General features: G+C 33.0%; 2 protein-coding genes across 10 annotated transcripts in view; both read left to right on the forward strand.

Annotated features, from left to right (window-relative positions):
• The first annotated feature begins 1,945 nt into the window (after window positions 1–1,945).
• Window positions 1,946–3,347, forward strand: LOC119631975 (20-hydroxyecdysone protein). Its single transcript, XM_038024626.1, has one exon. It carries the CDS (start codon window positions 2,080–2,082, stop codon window positions 3,253–3,255), a length of 1,176 nt encoding a protein of 391 aa, XP_037880554.1. The 5' UTR covers window positions 1,946–2,079; the 3' UTR covers window positions 3,256–3,347.
• Window positions 3,348–6,181: 2,834 nt separating this feature from the next.
• Window positions 6,182–23,494, forward strand: part of LOC119631442 (cyclin-dependent kinase 14) — a 262,242-nt gene continuing 244,929 nt past the window's right edge. The window contains exons 1-3 of one of the 9 annotated variants that reach the window (XM_038023638.1): window positions 6,182–6,374; window positions 6,694–6,801; window positions 7,223–7,524. In XM_038023638.1, coding sequence (XP_037879566.1) covers window positions 7,422–7,524 — 103 coding nt within the window. In that variant the 5' untranslated portion in view covers window positions 6,182–6,374; window positions 6,694–6,801; window positions 7,223–7,421. Of the gene's footprint in view, window positions 6,375–6,419; window positions 6,802–7,199; window positions 7,525–23,494 lie in introns of those variants that run through there. The other 8 variants (XM_038023639.1, XM_038023641.1, XM_038023640.1 and 5 more) reach the window with 8 other exon arrangements.

Consider the following 23,494-nt stretch of genomic DNA (forward strand, 5'->3'; position numbering starts at 1 on the left):
CATGCTATTAAATATTCCCTCCTCATGACGCAGGTTCACTATTGTATTAAACTTTTTTCTAGATGCCCAAGGTATAACTTAGATAGGCTTTAAAGTACGTTTAGTCGCATTACACGTTTTGTTTACAGCGTCACCCTCAGAGACCACATCTCCTTTATTCGTTTATGTTTTTATACAATGCTCCTCTTTCGCTTCTAAAATTCAGTTTGTTTAGCTACCTGTACAAAATCATTCAAATTTGATTCCCAAGCTCTTTAACTCAACGACTATTGTTCTCTAGATCGAATAGAAACCTCTTCATATTATTACCACGTTTGTCTAACACATCAGCCGCTAGATATTGGTATATCCTACCGCTGTGCCTGACATCCTTCGATAATCCTCGGAAAAGAAAATTAACCGCACTGCTAAACTCAGAATTTATATTTTGTGCTGGCAGGAATTAACGATTACGGAGTTTATCGAGCAACATGATTACATTAGTAGCCATTTAGCTGACTTTAACTCCCATTTATGTTGTAATTTCTTTTTGCACATGAAATCAAGTATCTATGTAACTAGGCCTGTGGCTTTTTACTTACTTAATAAGTGAATGAATAAAATGAAAATAAACTAAATAAACCATTGGTCTACACTGGGGTGACCATATCCGCTCTCTGTAGCAATTATAAGAGTCCCCTTGATTCGTTCAGCCATATGGATCGGCTAGAGCGAGAAGCTTAAAATCTTCATCTAGCGAAACTCAATTTATTTCGCTTAATAGGTGAGTCTCTCTTTGCTTAATACGCACAACCGAACGAGCATTTACAAATCACATTTGGAGTTTGAGAATGCAAGTAGTACTAGCAGAAGATAGAATCTATTGGATGGAATAGATCTAATATTATAGACTGAGCAGTCCTGAATAATGGTTTGTCTTCGATTTGATAGGATAGGTAATAACGATGCATGGATAAAGTGATGGGGAGAATATGGGAAGAAGAATTTGCCATTGATATCTAGGCACAGCGATTGGTTGCACACGACAAACGCTTAACTCTTCAAGCTAAGCTAAACAAAGAGGAATCATTTCATGATCCATTTCTGAGTATTAAATTTAGATATCTGCAGCACTGTGCATGTGTTCCCTTAAATTTGAGTTTCTTCTTTTATTTTTCGTTTTGAAAATTGGTCTTAACAACAAACGCATCTTAAAATTCTGCACTCAGTCAAGTTCATTGACTTTCGGAGTGTCTGCATCAAATGCATTTAATTCTTAATTTTTGTTTTTTTTTGTTTTTTTTGCCGTGGTTAGCAGCGATTGCCAGTAAAAGTGGTAGAATCTGTTCTTTTCTGGTCTTGCGATTTTTTTTTTTTTTTTTTTTTTTTGTTTTTCCTTTGCTTTTATTTCTCGGCTAAATCTTGAAGCGCTAAAGTTGTGGATCAGGTTTATTGGAAAAGTTGTTTTCGACTTGAATAATAAAGCAAAAAATCAATGCAAGGAATTGAACGGAAACAAGTTGTATTTGCACCAAATTTAAACATAGGGATTTTCTATTCATCGAAATAAAAGTCTCACTGATTTTTATATTACATTAGCTTTCCGTTGCTGTTGTTATTGCTTTTGGCATTCGAATAAAAAGGTGGTCACAAGAATCTCGTAATGAATGCATAAATCACTTAACCATAAAGGGCATCATTGCGTTGCGTTGCGTTGTCCTCTTCTTATCTCTTCGTTACGTTTAAGTTCATTTCATTTTAGAGCAAGTGAAAAAATATCAAAAAAAAAAAAAAAAAAAGAAAACAAGAAGAAAAATATGCCATTAAACCAGGCAATAAGGCAATCAAGCGACTAACCATTAAAACCAAGTGCAGATCATGACAATGGTCAAGTATTCATTGCATGTATGTGTTTATAAGATGCCAGCTATAAATGCCGTGCGGCCAAAGAAATTTCAAACAGTCGGCAAACTAAGCTTAACACATTTAAGTCGCCTCTCCTCGAGTGTTAAGGTGATTATAGTGGCAAAGAAAAAAAAAAAAGAGTAAAAAAGAGAAAAAAAAGAAGAAAGAAAAAGCAAATCATTTATATTGTAAACGATGGCCATGCGTTTACTACGTAACGTTAGTGGAATTTTATTTTTGATAGTTGTCAGCGAAGCTGGCTTATATTTACGGCAAGCGCGCAACGCGCAAGAACTACTTATACCGGTGGCTATTATAACAGATAGTGCAGACACTTTAGACACTCAACAAAATTTCGTTACAGTTAACGAAATCATACCAGAGGAGTTAGGGAAATTTGATCAGGAAAAATTGAAAATCGAGAATCATGCCAGCACTACTACAGAAACTGATAAAGATATTATAAGAAAAGAGGAACAGACAAGCATTGCTAACTTAGAGTCTAATGAAAATAAAGCTCTCTCTCTTAAGCAGTTAAGTGCGAGTTCGGAAAATGTATTAAATGCGGAGAAAGAAGCCGAATCCACGCAAACCTCTGAAACGGTAGAGCCCCATAAACTTTTGCTCGAAAATGAAGAAAATTTGGACCAAACTGATAGCAACAAAAATACTGTTACTGACAGTGAAGGTCAAGGTAATTTACGTCAGGGCACTCAGGCCCCACCACAACAAACCACTCAGGCTAATATTGTTCAGCAATTTATACAAAATTCACCGTTTGGTCCATTCTTTAATCAATTAACCGGACAAAATCCTAGCGATGCGAGCAATAATCCCGTAACGTCGGCCCCCTTTAATCCACTACAAAGTGTTGTTAATGGCACGACACAAGCTTTCCAAGGCTTTCAACAATTCGCCTCAAACTTGTTCGGTTTAAATCAGAATGCGGAGGCTACATCACCTCGTCCCGGTCCAATTCAGACATTTGTAAGCAATCTTATAGGCGGCAACAACCCACCAACGCAGCAACAGCAGCTACAGCAACCTCAGCAACAAGGCCCTTTACAAAGTATTCTAAGTGTATTCCAAGGGGGCAACAATAACCGTCCTCCGGGTAACTCTAATGCACCAGCTATCGCAGCTAATAACGCAAGTATTGATAATAGAGAGCCGGAAAAGCAAGACCCGCAAATTACGGAACAAGATAATCAGGAAGCCTCAGCCGACGAAGAGGATAATAAACTACGTGATAGTGCTGAAGTTGATGATTCTTTCGAAGAGCTTAACAAACCTAACGAAGTAATTATCATAAATGATGACAACGATGCTCGGGCGATTAAAAAAACTCAAGACTATCCGACAAATAAATAATTATTCGTCAAAAATATTAGCTTTTTAGGAATTTTAGTATTTACTTAAGGAAATGAATAGAAAAAAAAAGGAAAAATTTTTTTTCAAAAAACAAAATTCAATTTTTTTCTTTTTTTGATAACAACACTATAATAATGATAATGATTTTTGTATTTATTTATCCAATAAGAAAAATAAATAAAAAGAAATACTTTTATTGAGATTATTTTTCTTTACCATAAGTAGCGCAATCTTATATTATTCCTTAGATTACCAGTAAGGACCTTCACAGTCGGACAAAGGCGGCCATTATATGTCCTACATCACTTTGCCTAGAACAATTATTCAATCGTTTTGGTAATAATATCTCAAAAATTACGTGTGATTTTCATGGAAGCCCGTATATTGAAGGATGCCCAAAATATTGTATGACGTCACTTAAGTTTAGCAAACTTAATTTCCTTCCCAAAAGTGTTATTGTTTCGCACCTTCCGTCGTAGGAAACTAGAGATAACCCTACACCCTACAGGGTATATTAAGTTCATGCGCACCTATGGAGGACACAGGAGAGCTTAAGATAACCCCACCTTTTATTGTACCGGTCTAAGCTTGTCTGTCCGTCTGTCTGCCTGTTGTCGCCTCTTTGTGGTTTTAAGTTCAACTCACAGGTTCGATTTTGTGAGACATTTTGATGAAATTTGATACAGAGACGTGTTTTGACCCAAAGACGAACGCTACTTTTTCGACCACTCCCCATATAACGATCTATTTTGAAAAGTAAGGAATTTCACGAAAATTGATCCTTTATAAAACAGAAAAGTCTTGTTTTAATAAGCAGTATTAACAATGGACCCATAATAGTAATTTCGTACAAAAATAAGAAGTATGTTAGACAATGTGGTGTAGGGTATTTAACGGACGTCTTGCCCGATGATAATGTTCTTACCCGTCTTTTCTTTGCTAAGTTGATACTATAGTCCAGATTTTATCGTAAAAATCTTTAAAAATTTTTCTGAAGGGCTTACACTGTGCATAAGAAATCCTGTATGGGATGGGCTGTTTCAAATTTAGTTCACTTAATTTGTATGCCATTTTCACTAAAAAACCTTAGAAATTAAGCGTTTCCGGCTTACAAGGGTTTACATTTCCTGACAATCCTTCCATGCGGCGGTATTCAAAAAGTACAGCTACGTGATCCAAATTCGGTGCAGTTGACTTCTTTACCATTAATAACCATATTGAAATATTGAGAGTTATATCTTCCTACCACAAAAAGATTCAGTTTTCGTCGGAACGGTTATGTAAGAGGAGCTTGAAAACATTGCCTCAGCTGCGCCAAATTTAGAATGTCGAAATGTTAATACTCAGTGAGTTTTGTCGGAAAGTTTTGGAAATTGCAATTTCTTCTTTTCGAACAAAGACGCTTTATGGGGAGTGAATCGGTCCCAACTATTTCAATAGCGTTGATCGTTTGGCCAAAACATATCACTGCACCAGGTGTCATTAAAATATCTAGAGAATTGGCGGACAAAGGAGCAGATAAGTTTACATCGGTTGCAGTTGGTGCGCTAAATGTACGCAAGTTTTATATTCCCACTGATTGCCGAAAGCAATGTTATTCACCAGTTGAGATGCTTGTTATTTCACTTTATCTCATTTTATTACAAATTTTATATAATTTTGCTGTTATTTACGTTTGTATGGTATGGTTGTTGATTGTATCATGTTGTCACGTGTAAGTAAATAGACGTCAAATTTGTTTTTCTTTTCCCATTATTTTTGTGTCGAAGTGAGACCTAGTTAACTAAAAGTTATATAATTGGTGCCCAGATTCATAAAAATAATTTAATTCATCTCATATTTAATTTGAGTACGTAGGTGGTTAATGAAATTGTTGTCCAAGCTAAGTTTACTTTGCATGAATGACCGCGGTTCTTGTTGTTGAGGTAGATAAGGAACCAAAGTGAATTCAGAAAAAGCTTTCGACAGCTAATATAGTTAAGAATTGAGTTAAGTAAACAAATTTTTATTTAATATTGTTTTCGAACGACAAGAACCAGAAGGAGAAATTTGAAACTGAAATTTAAACAAGGATTTATATATTTTCGATAGTAAAGGTTCACTGCTTAGTATGTACTATGCGCGTATAATGACACAAAAAAATGCCAGCAGATACATCTTTGCAGCGAAATAAATAACGATTTTCGTCCATGATAATTTAGTTTTTTCAAAAACCTTGTATGACTAAAAGCGTGTGAAGCCAAGTTTCTTTTTATACATACACTGTAGGCAGAAACCATCTGAGCTATATTTATACCTAAATGCAAACAGCTTCCTCAATACAATTAACGTACAATAATTTCAATTTTAACAGGTACAAACGTAACAGTTTGTTAACATAAACCTGCTAATACATTCTGTTTGCTGTTATAGTTGCCAGATGAGTACATCTTTTTAACCGGGGAAAGAGACTAAACTTTTTCGAGCCGATAAATAGAGAGAGAGAGAGAGAAATGCGTATATATAAAGACTGCAGCAATAAAATGTTATCGAATCTATGAACCATTTGTTTAGTGCTTTTATGTAATCCGTTTAATAAATTAATGAATTTATAGAGATCCCTTTGCTTCTTTTTTTTTATAGGACTATAGAATAAATAAGCTCGCTTTTCATATTAATGCTTTCCTTAGTGCAATTATAACTCTATACCGGTCGTGAGAGTTGATTGACATACTTTGGCAACACTAACCCAAATATTTTTCAGTTTTAATTTTACGTTTATAGAGAGTGCTTTGTGTTGTTGAGGATTTGCGCTTAAAAATTGCATAAAAATCTTGTTGCAAGCGATCAGAACTTGAAAACAAAATGAATTTAAGTGAACCAATTTGATAATAAATGTTTTAAATAAATTTTAGTAATTATATATATATACAAATATATATATATATTTTTTTTTTATTTATTTTTTTTTTTTGTTTTTCTCGGATATCGTGAAAATGTACAATAGTCACTCACTGCAATCGTAACAAAAAACAATGAGAAAAACTCTTGCAGAGAGAGAAGCAAAGTTCATGTGGTTGTGTCTGTGTGTTTTGCGCGTGTTATTTGAGAAGTGTGCATTAAAGAGTTAAATATTTATTGTGAGAATTCGTATAATTTTTGTTAAAAATTTGCTGTAAAATTACAAAAATTTGATAAAATTGCAATTCTTTTCGTTTTTGTAAATTTACTGCTGCTGCCGCTGCTGCCTACTCACTAAAAACACTTGATAGTAGTTTGCAATTCTTTCTTTTCTTCCTACATCTGGTTCTCATTGCATTTTGCTCACTTCCATTTACCTTACCTAAGAGCGAATGAGATAACCGTATAATACGGACAACGTGTACCGCTCTTTTTGAAATTGGTTTTTTTTTGTTTTTTTTTCTTTTTATGATAACTTGAATTATTGTATTTGTATAGAGTGTGTACGTAAGAGTGCGTTTGTGTTTTGCTTTGCATTTATGTAGTTGCTATTCACGCCAACAACTTTTTATTGCTTTACACAAGTTTGTAACAACAAGATAAAAAGTAGGTGATAAAGAAAAAAAAAAGAAAATTCTTTTTTAACGTAAAAAAACTAAATTTATAAAATTTTATTATTATTTTTATATTTGCTCTTGCAAAATATTTTCAATTATTCTCTTATATGGATTCTTCTTTTTCTTCGTCCTTTTTTTAACCATAATAATAATAATAATTAATATAATAATAATAATTAGTATAATAATAATAATTAATGTAATAATAATAATAATAATAATAATAATAATAAATACTAAGTGTAAAATGTCTTTACTTTTATAAATAATTTATTTTTGCTTTCGACTGTTTTAAATAAATCAATTTGTGCGTTCATGTGTTCGTTTAAAAATAAATAATAAAAAATTTAAAATTAAAGTTTTCCTTGATATTTAATCTTTATATTGTGTATATCAAATTTTGTTTAAAGCCACCATCATATCGCGTTTTCTGTTTTATTTACTATAAAATTACAATAATTTCATTAGCGGGTCTAGCGAATTGTGTTTTGTTAGTGAGCGCGTCTGTCTGTAAGATCGTTAGTGTATTTTCTATTGTAATCGATTTACAATAAAAGATATTAGCACAAAATACATATAAACACATTCAAATCAAAGAAAACGTGACTGATGCATTGTTCCATGGAGCGCAGCATATCAGCTGGTAGCACAACTAACGCTTCAGGCCAAACCACTACCATGGCTTCAGCGGCTGCGACTAATACTAAAGACGGTAAGTTGTTCTTATAGCTACACACATAAACACACACACACAAACACACACAAACAAACAAACATAAACACAATCATTATTATACTTTTATGCATTTATTTATATTCAATTCAAACGAATGCACGAACGATCCTGCAACAGTGATTAGATATTAATATTTATATACATGAGATATTTTATTTAGCAAATCTTGGGTTGAATTGGATATCGATCGAATCTATATGTTTGTCTCATTAGCAAAAATTCTTACAAAGCTTAATAAGTTCTGTTTATTAAACACAGCTTCTATAGGATTTATCTGCGTAGAAAATCGAGTAAAATTTAACCATAAAATATATAGCGTAATGGATAATTTAGATAACCTATACAATTACACTTTCTTTTACTTCAAATGCATTGATTGTCCTTGCGTTTCGCTTATGCATGCCTTTGTACGCTTTCGACTCATTCTTGTCATATTAAAAGCGTTTTGCTAACATTTAAAATGTTTCCTCTCCCTTTAACAATGTATAACGCACAGCCTGATTTATATATATATAAAAAAAATAATTCAGTTGAAATAATTTCAATTTTATTTCTTCAGTTTTTATAACTCTTCGCCTTCGCTGCTTTTTAACTATCCTATGATTATTTAATGTTCTTATAATCTGTAACATTTTATCATGCATTTTGGCTCGGATTGGGCTCTTTCATCATAAACTATCAGCAAATATCGATGAGTTTCGTTCCCGAGTAATAAAGTAAGAATTTTTTTTGAAAATCGGCCGGATGTTTTATATGAAGTATAATAATTAGCATGGTTGTAAGGACGGAACTGATGTACAAAAAGTAAGAATGCAAGGAGGAGGAATTTCAAGCGTAAATGATAAGCACTTCAATTCACACAATTCCGCTATGAATGATTGGGAATTGGTGCAGACGTACGCACCTATTATTATACCGATCTAAACCTGTCTGTCCGTCTGTCCGCCTGTTTTCCAGTAACCCATTTTTATATTCAACCTACAGGTTGCGATATTTGAGATATATTACACTAATGTATTTTGACCCAGTGATGGACGCGGTCGGATCCGTTCACGTTTTCGACTCATCGCCAAAAAATTACAATTTTTAACATTTTTCGACAAAACAGTCTTTGTAATAGTATCTCGTCCCCAATTTAGATTGGTATCAAAAATTTGCTTCGGCTGCGGCAATTTGCTACCTCACATATAAAAATTTCCTATGAAAACTGAATGTTTGTATGATAAAAAGGTATATTTTGTAATATTCATGGTGAAAATTAGTTGAAAATAGTAAATTTTAGATGTGATCGCATATAAGGACTCTCAGGAAATGTGGGCCCTTGTTTTGCAAACTTGCTTAAATGTTAATGTCTTATAATGAAAATTTGTTTTTGATAGATACAAAAATTAAGTGCAATAAATTTGAACTATATGGGTCTACTTTTTGGACCCCATTGTGTAATAAGATTTCTCATGAATAGTAAAAACTTCGGAAAAAGTTTTAAAGATTTTTGTGATAGCAATTGATTCATAGTAGCGAGTTAGCAAAAAAGTAGGAAATTTGAACCAACAACGTCCGTTTGTTAGATTATTAGGATCTATGTAGCGGTTATCATGAAAAATCAAACCCTTATGTAGAGAGTAAGTCCAATTTCTATTTTTGTGTTTATGATGGAAACTCAAAAATAATAATATTCTTTGGAAGTAAATGAAGTTTGCTAAATTTAGATGACATCATATGGCGTTTCGAACATTTCACAATATGCGGGCTTTTAAGAAAACTATATCTTTGCATGAAAATAATGTGTAAAATTTGGTGATTTTTGTTATTAAAAACGAATGAATTATTGTATTGTACTGTATTATGCGAAGTGGTGTATGGTATCTAATGGTTGACCTTGCCCAACTATAATGTTTTCACTTGTTCCAATTAATTGAGTATGAGCATATTTTGTGAATAATTTTACTTTAATGCGTGAGTACTTGGATGTTTTTTTGCCATAATCTCGAGAGATGATACTGATGATGACAGCTGATGTTAAAGTTTAGTATCAGGCTAACATAAAGTGAGAGCAAAAATTTTCTTAACAAAGTAAAAGATAATTTCTGTAATAAAAATTAAAAATACAAGTAACAAATGTTGGCAACTTGCCATTTAAATCTGAATTTGAGTGTATGCGTGCTTATGAATAAATTTATGACACTATCGCATAAATGAAAGGACACTCGTGCATATAGGCACACGTGTATAACTACAAACATATGTACGCAAACATATGTTCATGCATGGATGTACGTACGTATGCATGTGTGTATGGAAGTATCCACGCATGTATATATATATATATATATATATATGCAAATATAAATATGTGCGTGTGTGAGTGTGTGTGTATGTGTGTCCATATGGCGAGTCATATAAGTACCAGCCATCACTTCATCACACAAAATGACAAAATGTCTTCCCCTGTTGGCCAAAACGACGAATATGTGTAACATAAGCAAGTGTGCCACTTCATGAAATCCTTAATTATGTAGAAGTTTTCTTTCTTATTTCCATAACGTAGTTTCCTTTAAACTTTTCTTTCCAATTTTGCCTTCACATCTAAATCTTATTCAGTGACGTACGTGTATTAACGCAATGCGTTTATATGCTTTCATAAGTATTCTTTGTAATCGAGAAACCGTTTTCGTGAAGCCAGCTCCATCGTGCTCAGTCTACTACATTTCCACTGGTTTAAGTCTTTGCTAAAATATATTTGATAATTGAGTGACATTTGAAAATTAAACGAAATTATAATAATATAAAAGTTGAACAATACTTGAAACAATTGACTGACTTAAATAAAAAGTGAAATCATGCGTGATATTATAAAAACATAAAAAAATGGTTTATTACTTTTATTTATAATATCATCAGGCCCGTGCTATATTTTTATACGTACATTTATTTATACGGCAAATAAGCCTCACTGCTACATCGATAAAAGTATTTTTTCTTATTTTTACGTTCAAGTGTTTTTACCTTATACCTTTTCTTTCTCTGTTGCAATTACACTGTTTGTTTTATCGCGTTTACCAATTTATTCTATTCAACTTGTATAACTTCGCCGCCTGGTACTGACAATTGCATTGTTAGGGCAGTACTTGATGCTAAATTTAATCTTGGGGATCCTTACTTAAGACTCATATTTGAAACACAAACTCTTTTTTGGCAGAGTCGCATTCAGGTAGGTTTCAAAATCGCATTTAATGGACATTGTCTACGAATTCTCCTTCTTTCTGCTTCCGCTTCTAATGATTCTGGCTCATAATGGTTAAACATTTGCTTAGCGATATCTAACAAAGTTAATTCTATTGTCAAAGATTTTATTACGATATTTTTCAGTTGCTTCTGTAAAGCAAAAGACTAGACGGACTTGCTTTTCATGAAAGCCCTTACCCAGAAAATAGTCTTACGTGATCCAAATTTCTTATGATTAAATTTTATGCTAGATGGTTCGAATGGACCAATTTTAATTGCAAAGCCTTAAAAATTCAACCTTTTTTGCTCCTAGTACATGACAATACATACAAGGCTTGTAGGCTATTATGTCCACTAAATAGAACTACTCGATCCAAATTTGAAACGCTTAAGTTTTGTATCGAATTGCTTTTCGCAATAAAATTCACGTATTATATCCATCACTGAACAATGAGGACAAATATATTTTCTCCTAACATTTGCAACACCCAACAGTAAGCCTCAAAGTATATACGTCGAATAAAGTACACACATTCTTGATCAGCTTGAAAGTCTAAATCGATGTAGTCCTGTCTGTCCCTCGTTGTGTCTGTGCGTCTATGTGTTTGCATAGTGTACATTGACAACACTCTCCCAGTTGCAAGGAATGAAGATATCGACTTCAAAGTTGGTAGAAACATAGGAATATTTTTTTTAAATAAGCTTTTATTCAAGTAAACTAAAAGGTAGAAATTAAATGTGATTCTAGTCACTTTTATATGACTAAATGTACAATTGTGAGTTGATAAAGTAGGTGGCGGCGGGAATACAAGATTCAGCCTTTGTCTAATATAATCGACCTTACCTACCTTGTTTTTCATTAGAACCCTTAATTGCATGCTTCACTTGCCAAATCGATCAACTCGATAAAACACGAAGTTGAAAAAAATGATAATATATTATAAATAAATTATTGATTATTCAGTGATCAAAAGGATTTTGTCATTTAGTGATGTTAATACTCATTATTAGAGAAATTCGTTTTGAATGTGTACAGTAAGGAGCTAATGAAGTGCTTTGATATTAAATTTTAATAAAATTGTAAAAATGGAGTTAATCGATTTGGCAAGTGAAGCATCCCTACATAGGATGTGATCAAAAAACAAATCCAAGAGTTACAAATTCACTAAGGTTAGTCTTTATGTCAAAATATTACTAGGAATCAAGAAGCAATAAATAGTAGATCGTTATATGAAGACGGACTATATGAAGATTCAATTCTCTTAGAAAAGGTTATATGGTAGAGTGTTCAACAAATTACTCTATTCGAGCGAAACATTTCGGACCAATTTAGAATGGCGAAATACTGTCACTTGGAGATTTATGTACCGAAAATCTGAAAAGTGATCGGGAAAGTGGTCGGATCTGAACAATTTCCGAAAGGGATCGTCCATGGTTCGTCCAATACCCGTTAGTGTAGTGATGAAATTTTCTACAGTGACGTGTTTTGATCCAAGGATAAACGGTGTTGAAAATGTCTTGGATAGGTCTACTTTTTCGACCACTCCCCACATAACGTCCTGTTCTGAAAAGTCGTTGTATGGAAAAAGTCGACATTTTAATATGTAGTGATGACAATTGACTCGCAATAGTAATTTCATACAAAAATGAACTCTGCAAAATTGGGACCATCAACTACTATTTTTGGGTCGAGCATTATATAAGAATTAAACTTGTATTACACTAGGTTGCGTTTTGGGTCCGTCTCCCCAGAAATAGGCACTTGGAAAATATGCCTTTATATAGAAACAAGATATAATTATCGTGTTCTATAATAAAAATAGGACTTGTCTTAGACAATGTGGTGCAGGATATTTAATGATCGGCCTTGCCCGACTATAATGTTCTTAAGTCATAAATTATTTCACTAAATCTAGACTATATTGGTTCATGTTTTGCACTCCCCTCTCTCTACACCCCTTGGGAGAATTTTTTATAGAGCCGCTTCGATTAAAATTTTCTATTTGGACGGTCTGGGCTGCGTAATAGTCGGCCTTATATAACTATAACTTTTCAGTCCGCGTTTAACGTAAACTAGTTATCAATTAAAATTTTGGCAGAAATATTGATGAAAATTATGTAAATACATTTCGTGTTGTTTATTATAAACAAAAAACTGATGGGTTTACAGCGCCTCTTGTATGCGATGAATGTTCAACATGGATGAAAATATATACACCTAAATACATACATACGAGGAGTGTTCGCAACAAAAGGCAGATTTTGTATTCATTAATATCAATTTTGTCCACTCCAAAGTAATCCGCCTCTAGATATAATTCACTTGTGCTAGCGCTTTTCCGAATCCTCGAAGCAACTTTTGTGTGCGCTATTCAGCATGGCCTTGAGCTATTTCAGCGATGCGGTCGTTTATCTTCTTAATCCTGGCAAAATTCCGTTATTTGTTGTGGTAATGTGTACCAACATAAAAAAAAGAAAAAAAAATTCGAAAATCGAACATATATAGCCAGCGAAATATAAAAAGTCATCTTTTTTTTTTTTTTAACACACCTCGTACATTATTGCATAAATAAGTAAATACACACATACATTCAAACCCATATTTGCCTTATTTTGAATTAGATTAGTTGCGTCCGTGCGTTCACCCGTCCGCCCGACTAGTTTTTTTTTGAAAGTTCTTATAGTCGAAGAAGTTACGATAAAATTTCAACATGAGACACATATTCATCGTTCAGTTAACAAATATAAATCACTAATACACTTACAATAGCGCAAAGCTACAAGAGAGTCGAAAGAATTTAAAAAAAAAAAAAAAAAAAAACAAGCAACAATTCCTTCGCCAATTATTCATAAGTAGCAATATGAAAACGGTCCCGGGGTCTTCTTGCACGCGTACCACTAGCAAAGAAAACAAGAGAGACCTTTCCCACAATTGTACGGTTTGTATACTTTCTTTTTTGGCGATGGGTAGCGCTGAGCATGGCCTTGAGTTTTGTTATATTTATTTTACATAAAAACTCAGGCAAAAAAGCAAAAATGAAAAAAAAAAAAAATTAACTGAATATTAGAGCCGTTAAAAACATGAAAAAAATTGTTTTTTTTTTTTTCTTTTGCGAAGAAATCCGGTTAGATAACTAAAGCGACCTTGATTAGATATAAAAATAAAAATAAAAACTAATTTTTGAATAATTAAATAAACAGTTAATCTTCGTATAAGGTATTAGTTACGTAATACTATTTAATGAAATGTTATTGCTTAGTAATAATATTTATATTTCTCTCCGATTAATCATTTTGGAAATCGATTGACTGACTATCCCTTTGTCTGGCTGATGTCTGCTTATAGCTTTTTATTTCCAATTTGCAGATTGCGAATTTTTGACACGAATGACGACGAGTTTGAATAAAAAACGGAAGAAATTAGTTAGTTCCTATGCTCGTTGCCCACATGTTGCTTGGGAAGACTCAATGAAAAAGAGTATTTCAAAATATTAGGAGAGAGATAGGATGGATGGATCATCGTGCCTTGAACTCCGGCTCAAATTTTTGTCTTTATATGGCAACCAACTTCTAATTGTAGATGTAGACACAACTGCGATGGTGGTGCAAGAGTACAGCATTTAAAAATCGCCCCTCTTTTCCTTCAATTATTTTAATTTTTTTTTTTTTTTTTTTTTTTGTCTTTTTAATATTTTTCCATTAACAAACGCCCACAATTATTTGAAAAAGTTACGTATGTCTGCCTGTTTTGAATTGTAATAAAGTAATATGAGGTTCGAAAACGAGGTATTAATGGGATTTACATGTTTCATACCAGCGTTGCCATGAAACTCTCTCCTTTATCTCGCTGAAAAACCATAAATTTGTGTTACAATAGTGCGTTTAAGTATTAAAAGCAATGTACGTTAATAACCTAATAATTAAGCAGATAAATAAAGCTTTTGGTTTTTTTTTTTGTTTTGTTTTAATATTTATAACATACACGTGGTTACTGTACGTACACGCGCACAATTGTGTACTTTATGATCTAATTAAAAATAATAGCTACGTGAAGTAAGCAACACAAAATAACGTTTTAATATCTTTCATTAGATTTTTAATACTTTAAACACAAGTGTAAACAAGTGAATCCTCTCTGTAATCGATCACGGCCGAATAATTCCATACCCTATATTTAATGTACAGCACGTTGTTCAATAATTGCTAAAGTTGACAACTACATGGGATGGACAAAAAAGTATCGCCACTTCGCATACATATAGATCGATCTGCCTTCTTCACACAAAAGAGAAAATGTTTAGAAACTCCATAAATGTTTGCAACAAACTTGAGCACTTTACGCAACATTTCGAAGAGGAGATGAGGCCGCATAAAAAAGTTCTCCTTGAAAGTTAGACGAAGTAGCGGAAAAGTGCTTTCAAAATAAAATAAATAACTAAATTACACGTGAACAGAACCATTTTAAAAAATTTCGATTTCCTATTCTCTCTCTTTTTTTTACACGTATTCACGGACCGCATAAAAAAAGTTGCACAAAATAAAACGCACAGAAGTAAGTTTAATTGTACACAATATTTATTTATTAATAAGATGTTGGGAAAGCATTTGCTGGACGAAGAGCTGTAATTCTTCAGGGTATGTAATTATGCAGGGTGCCCCTTGACCCATTCTCATACTAAAACATATGTCATTTGCTTCAATGATGTTGGAGATGGAAATCTGCTCCTTGCTCTCTGCTGTTTAATGATTTTCCACCACCACAATACAACTGCTCAAAGAACAACGGAACCGCCTCTAAATTTGACTATCACTTAGCAGTAGGTCCGGATCGTCGACTTATTTTGGGATTGTGGGAAACAATGAGAAAAATGATTTGTTTGACCATACATATCGCATTCTTCCAATCATCAGGTATCCTGGCTTCATGATCGTCTCAACATTTCTTTCTAAGCTAGCTTTGGCTTTGGCCTTGCATAAGTTGTGAAATTTAAAGCGAGCATTGCCTAAAACCGGTTTGAAAGCCGCTTGGGCAACACTGGACTGAATGATTTTCTGTTAATTCTATTAAACGGTTATTATTAGGTCTACAAATAAGTTGTCGATATTCTATGATATCAAAATATCAAATAGATCCTTTAATGGTTAGGAAAGAATTATTTCTGAACGCGTATTAATACGATTGAAATTGCAACTCTGGAGCCCTTCTCGCATAGCATAGTAAATATGAGGCGCTCTGCGGCACACAGCGTCAAAAGAAAAGAAAGAAAACCCACTTCTATCTATATGTCTATAGCTAGAGAAGTACGTAGGGGATTTTAGAATAGTCATTTTTATGCGATTGGCGAGTATTTGCATGAAAACATACAATCATCGTCAATTTTCGACCGGAAAAGAAAATCTTTAATTAATAAATAGCGTTTCAACTAACTTATCAAGAGTTCCTTACGTACTTCTCTCCGAGGTATCACATCAAAGATATTGCCAAATATTGGCATGAAAACAACAAAAATTGTCGAAGTTATGATCTGCGCTATTTTGAAAAATTATGTTTCGAGAGAAACCTATTTAAAATGTTGAATAAAGTTATAGGTCCATGCTCTTATAACCTATGTGCATCACATGTAGTAGGAGAATACATTAAGTTTGTGGGAATGTACGCAACATTCAGAAGGACTTGAGAAAGACCCAGATTTTATTATACTAATCTTGTCTGTTTGTATGTCCTTCCGTCCGTCTGTAATTCTTAGTGTCTTTGTTCAACCTACAGGCCGCAATTTGCGAGATATTTTCATAAAATTTGTATCGTGGACATGCTTTTGTCCAAAGGCGAACGCTACTGAAACTAGTTTGAATCGATCAAATGATGAGAAAATGTACATTTTCAGAGACGAATTCGCAATTAAGATGACAATGTCCTGGCAGGGAGCACTTGGGAAATATCTTGGCGTACTTTGCTTGAACGTACTTGAACGAACTTTGCTTCCCATCTTCTAGAAGCTTCAATAAGGCATCTCTTAAGTGAATGAATAATTAAATAATTAATTTTTTTTTTAAAAATCTACAGTGGCATTCTTACATTAAATTCTTATTCATTAAGAATAGGTCAAGTAGCGCTGTCGATCAAATTTTTGACGTCAAGTATCAAAAGCAAGAGCTTTGCTCAGTTCTTCTTATAAATTCCAATGAATACTGATAAAGAATGTTATTTGCTGCGAAGTTATATGATCCACTTAGATTATGAGTCAATGAGTTTTTCTTGTTAAACAACTTCGAAATTGGGTAATAAATAGTAAAATTACTTTTTCACAAGTTATTTTTCTTACAACTATACAAATTATTGTTAATGTAGTAAACTATACAAAAGTGTGTCGCTAATAATTTCTTCGAAACTACTTTTTTTTTTTTTTTGCAACAATTTGTTTTTATTTATCGAAAAATAATTATTTTGTTTATATGTGAAATTTTGTTGCTTTGCGCTTGTAACTGAATTTTAATCGTTACTTTAGAAATATATTGAAAAACAATTGTTTATTATTTTCTTTGTTCGGCAAAGTTGTTTATTATAATTTATATAACATATTTTATTATAAATTGTGGTAGTTGTGTACAAAAAGAGCTTTGGTTTATTTATTCATTTATACAAAGGAAAATGGAAGAAAATACTGATAGTTGGTTTAGATCGAATCTTGTAATATCCATAACTAACTAATATTCGTCATTTGGATTGGAAGATAAAGCGAAAATCCATTCATTCAATATTTTGATCGTGTATCGCATTATCGGTTTTATTTTTTATTTGATTTGGCGGGAATTCGTAACAAATTGTAATATGATTGTGAATAAGCCTTTGTAGATTTCTAAGACAGGCTGTAACGTGTATTATAGAGAGCTGTCGATATCAAACGAACATGCCTCATTCTAACCGCTGCAATTCTGCTAAATGATATTTGAAAGGTGAAATATGGACACGGAATACAAGGGATCAATTAACATCGAAACTGTCTCCGCTTTTGGCCATCAGCTTAGCGGCAGCGATAGCGTATTGGGCATTGCTCCGTTTTTAACGATGCCATCACTGGGACCGCTACTAGCAACAACAGCTGATGAAACTCAGTTAACGATATACTTATTACATACATACACATTAAAACTTCGATTTTTCTGATCAATCATCGTGAAATTCTTGGCAGAGTAGTAACAATAGGCCAAGATGGTTCAAATTTGGTACAGTTAATGAAGCATTGAAAATTCTACCTTTTTAGCATAAGGACTTCAGTTTTCGTTATATGAGCCGGGGTCCAAAAATTGCCCTAGCCGGTCCAAAGTTTTCATACCAATTTAGAATGCCGAAATACTACGTAGCCACTTTTACCGCGAAAATTTGAAAATTACAATTTTTTCTCATATAACGACTTTTCAGAATAGAGTGTTGTCGGGGGAATGGTCGAAAATGTGGATCTATCCAAATCATTTTCAACACCGTTCGTCCTTGGATCAAAACTATACTAAATTTTCTCAAAATTTCTCAGAAATTACAACTCGTAGCCTGAACACAAGTTTACATGGGCAGGCGGACAAACAAGCTTAGATCAATTTAGATTACGATTCTGAATCGACTGGTATAATAAAATATGGATCTATCTTAAGCTCTTCTGCGTGTTACATATGCCCGCACTAACTTAATATTCTCTGTACCACAATCGGTGTGGGATATAAAAAGTTGGAAAGTTTTTTCTATCGATTTTACATGAAAGTGCGTTGCAATCATTGAATAAGGAAAACATTAAACCTTGCAAACAATTATAGTATGGCAGCACTATAGTATTGAATGTCGCGCCTTTTGATATTGACGCAAAGGTCATCTCAATAAATCGAGAATAAATTGAGAATATCATTTCCCAATAGATAGATTGCATAAAAATTAGGCCCCATTGGTCATCAATTTGTAGAACATATTGTATCGTACATCCGGGGACATATCTATGCCACTGCAATTTGCATGGCGGCTCATACTGAAACGACGTTTAGAAGTTGAAAATTATCGCCTATTTGAAGACAGTAAAGTATTTAATTATTCCAAATTGCAGGTGACGGAGTTTAGGCATTTTATTTTTCCTTCTTGGCCAAGCTATTGCAATATTTTCATTCAATTGCAGTTTTAAAGCAATAAAATTTTGCAATATTTAAGAGATTTTATTGCAACCAAATATTGAGAGATTTAAAAAAATATAATATTCTATAAAAGTATAAAATGCATTCATAAAATTGTTATAAATCGGCTCTTAGCATTTATATGGAGAAATTGCAATAAATGTTATATATAGATATATATACATATTGAATATCATTTAAGTGCTAAGCAAATGTGACAAAAAGTATTTTTTTTTATTTGCAAACCCAGACAGAGTTGTTATTCGATAAAACTTAAAATCAAATATATTTATGTCGTCGTCATTGTTGTTGTTGTTCTTGTATACTTAATGAGATTTCTCTTCATCGGATGAAAACAATTACAGTTTGAGTCCATCTAAAGTACACTCCACGTCTTTTTTCTACACGGCAGATACGTACCTTGGAAAACCGTGTAAAAAAATCGCGTCAAAAATATATGCGACATATGGTCCATGCTCCACCACTTAAAAAAATCTAAATATTTTCTCAAAAAACCGTGCAAAAAAAGTATTAACGAAATTCATATTATATATGAATAAAACAAAAACAATTAATTTGTATTAAAAAAAATTGAAGTTAGTGTACAATCGAAATTCGGTCCATAAGTACAATTATAAAAATTTATATGGAAATTAGAAAGAAAAAACAAGTTTGCAACTATGGATCACTACTTGATAGCAAGCGAGCACGTTTATTATACATTAGTCCAAAAATGTTATCACCAGTAGATATGTAAGATAGGTCTGGCACAATTCTCAGATTTGATTGAAATGAAGACTAGTCATGAAATTCGGCTCTTCTTCGTAGTAGACCCAATCACTAGCACGTGTGCGGCCATAAACCGATCGCGGTATGTCCCCAAGTACATTTTCTTGTCGTAAAATTCTGTTAAAATTGGAATTAAAAAAATACTTTTTTTTTTGGAATTCGCACTAGAGCACAAAACTTTTTTAATAAAGTGTATTTGTGCTTATTGATGAACCGTATCATATCAAAATCAGCCGACAAGAAAGCGTATACAAGAAGAGTTGGATGAATTTTAAATATATTAGTACAATTATGAAGAGTTGTACGGTCAGTAGGACATTACAGTCAAAACAAGTTACAAATATGGGGTAGTGGTCAGAACAATAGATCAAACCTAAACGTTTTTAATAGCATTCCTACCTACGCCAAGACATGTGTGTGCACATCGACAGATATCAGATTGACAGAAGGACAAGCGTAAGTCCGTATAATGAAAAATGAGTCTATCCCCTTTTTCCTATATTTCCTACGCACACATAAATTTACTATATCCTTATCCCAAGTAGTGCAGGGTATATTAATAAATTTAGTAAATCAAGTTTACTAAATTTGGGCGACGTTAGTTGACGTTTGCATTTGCAAGGAAGTAATGTATAATTTTTGGTATATTTTTAAGAAAATGGATGAATAACTGTATTAGGCAGAGCGATCTAGGATATCTAATAGTCGGCCTTGCCCGACTTACTTGCTTATATAGATATTATGCAATACTCTTTCTAAAGTCAATACAACTTTTCTACCTCAAAGTATGGTTGTGAGTGTCCAAAACATCAGTCTTTGCGCTATCGAACGAAGGGTTTCATGGAAATACTCAGAAAAAAATTTTTTTGCTGGTTGCCACTCTATCTGAAAAGCAGAGAATCAAAAATGTGCCCAAACGGATTAGAACGAACTTTGGACATCTATCATTTTAAGCAGTTACTTTTGAGATCATATCTATAGACTCCATTCTGAATTTCATTTTTGAGTGACTCGCTGTAGACACCAGGCGAAAATAAAATTTCCATTTTATTTTGTAAATTCGTGAGCAAACTACGGTGATGTCCGAAAGTAATCCGATCTAAGGAAATAATTGAAACAGAAGTATTCTGTCTTTGATAAACGTATGTAGGGTAAGTTTAAGGATAAAGCCGCTTAGTATCTTAGAGAATTAAATTGCATATTTAGTATGTCTTCCGCTCCATCGTCCTGTGGTAGACGCTGTACAAAAGCCAAAAGAGGAAAGAATGTATAATAGTAAGGAAAGAAGGATAGGTAGGTAGGTAGGCAGACAGGCAGATAGGTAGATACATGACGAGATCGAGATAGAGATGGAGAGAGACGTAGATAGAGAGAGAGAGAGAGAGAGAGAGAGAGAGAGAGAGAAAGGGAGAAAGAGAAAGAAAGAAAGAAAGCACAATCAATAAAAACTGTTATTGCTAATACTTTTGAAATACTATGCAAATATCTGCTGGCATTGTAAAAAAAATAAATATAATAAAATTATTCTTATTTAAGCAAAAACAATAAATGTCATATTTTCATTTGTAATAACAGCAAATACGCACACACATACTCTTACACACTCTCTCTCTCTCTCTCTCTCTCTCTCTATCTCTTTCTCTCTTTCTCGCTCTCTCTCTCCCTCCATAAATTTATTTCTATACTTTGGCACCATTGCATTTTATTCATTCATTAATTAATATGGTAGATTTACCGGCATAGATAACATATATGCATAAATGTCCATATACATGTATAATGCCAAGCACACACATGCGTTCGTTCTATGCATGCATTAGAAAAGTATGCACATAGCCACAGACAGTAATATTGAAGGCATAAACACAAAACGATAGAAATAATAACAATGATAAACAAAATAAACAAATGTGTTTTTAGGAATTTATGTACTTATGCATATGGATGAATACCTATGTCTAAAAAGTATTAAGACTTTTACTTACGCATTTAATGAATTAGTGAATTAGTGAATTAGTTAGTACAAGTCACAAGCTACATACACATATTAATTATCATTTGACGGGTGAACCTAATGCAAATATAAATTAGAATGTGAAGAGTTCAGTGAATTTAGGTTAGCTAAATTTTAAATCACTTTCTATTTTAACTTTAATCCTTATTATTCTTATATTCTTCGCAATTTATAAACAAGCTATTTTATCAAGAACGACGGATCTCTAAATAAATAACCGCCTTCGAGCATGAACAGCAGGAGAGCGCGCATTAGATTTGCCAAAAAACAACGTCAAAATATGCGGAGAAACAAGAGAAAAAAATGAGGCTAAGGATTGTAGGTAGGATTACAAGTACAAGTAGTACGAACTGCCACAATGTACCCAGACCTCTGTCAAAGCATGGTTGGAACGATTTCGTGTAACAATTTGGGCGTCTTTAACGTTAAGCTATCATCCTTTTCGATATGTGGAGGACTAGCCCGATTATGTTCAATTGGTTTCAATTCGTATTGATATGTTTTCGATAAAGGAGTGCAGAAAGTTAATATTGTATGATTCGGATAGAAAACGTAAGGCGGCCATGGAATAAAAGTAGTCAATGCATATGCAGAGACAAAGATCGTGATGGAATAAAAAGCCAATGTATATGTGGAAACGAGAGAGTCACGCAATGAAGAGCCAATGCATATGCCGGGAGTTCTATAATTTTCGGGTTCAAGGGCTCAATAGTTTTTAGACGACGTATTACATAAAAGCTCTTTCAATATATAGTATTAATGTGGGTGTGTTTGTATATTATATATATATATATATATTTATATATATAGAAGTACATGTTTGTGTGGGTGAGCATATACGTATGTATATTAGTGAACTAAACTCTTACGATGTATCCGTATGGGTAGTTATACATTCCTCTCTTACTCAATGCACGCCTGAGTGCTTTAGTATAATAATTGTAATTTATATGTGTTTTCTTTCATTATGAATTATTATTGTATATGTCGTTGTTGTAGCAAAATGTTGATGAGAAGTGTGCTGCTATATACCTAGAATGTACATTTATACACGTATATATATATATATATTCATACCATCTTCATACGATGTTGTTCATATTTATGATAAAGCTGACGATGATGACGATAGAGATGTTGTTATTGTTGTTGCTTTTGTTATTTCATATATTTATACACGTACGTGTGCGTAGATGCATGCATATACCATGAGTCTGCCTGCTTGTCAGCCCAGAGTGTTATTTCCGAAATTGATATGAATAAATTGTAATACACGATTGTTTCTAATTTATATGTGCTTTATCAACGCAACAGAAAACAAAATAAATACTAATGGAATGGACCTATTAAACTGTACAAATAGTTAGCATTGTATAGGTATCCATCTGTACATATGTATATACCATTCCGCTGGTTTTGTTTTGCTTTTTTTTTCTTTCGTTTTTTCATTTTTTTTTATTTTTTTTTGACATTTACATTTTTTTACATTTTACGTAAATATATGATAAATGTTTGTTAATTTTCATAGTCATTTAGCGTTATTTGTATGAGCAATTTGTCGTTTTGTTATATATTCTTTATTGTTGACGTAAACTGGGTGCTTTGTATTCTGTGTTTTATTGTAGTCGCTATTGCTCAGTTAGCTAATGCGTCTGTCTGTTTATTCCTTTTTTTTTTTTTGGTGTTTTCATATCCACCATTAGATGATGAGGTTATAATGATACGTGCATTGCATTTGTGTGACACTTGCGTTTTAAGCGGAAAGAG

Source organism: Glossina fuscipes, unplaced genomic scaffold, assembly GCF_014805625.2.
Source record: "Glossina fuscipes isolate IAEA_lab_2018 unplaced genomic scaffold, Yale_Gfus_2 1, whole genome shotgun sequence".
Lineage (NCBI taxonomy): Eukaryota > Metazoa > Arthropoda > Insecta > Diptera > Glossinidae > Glossina > Glossina fuscipes.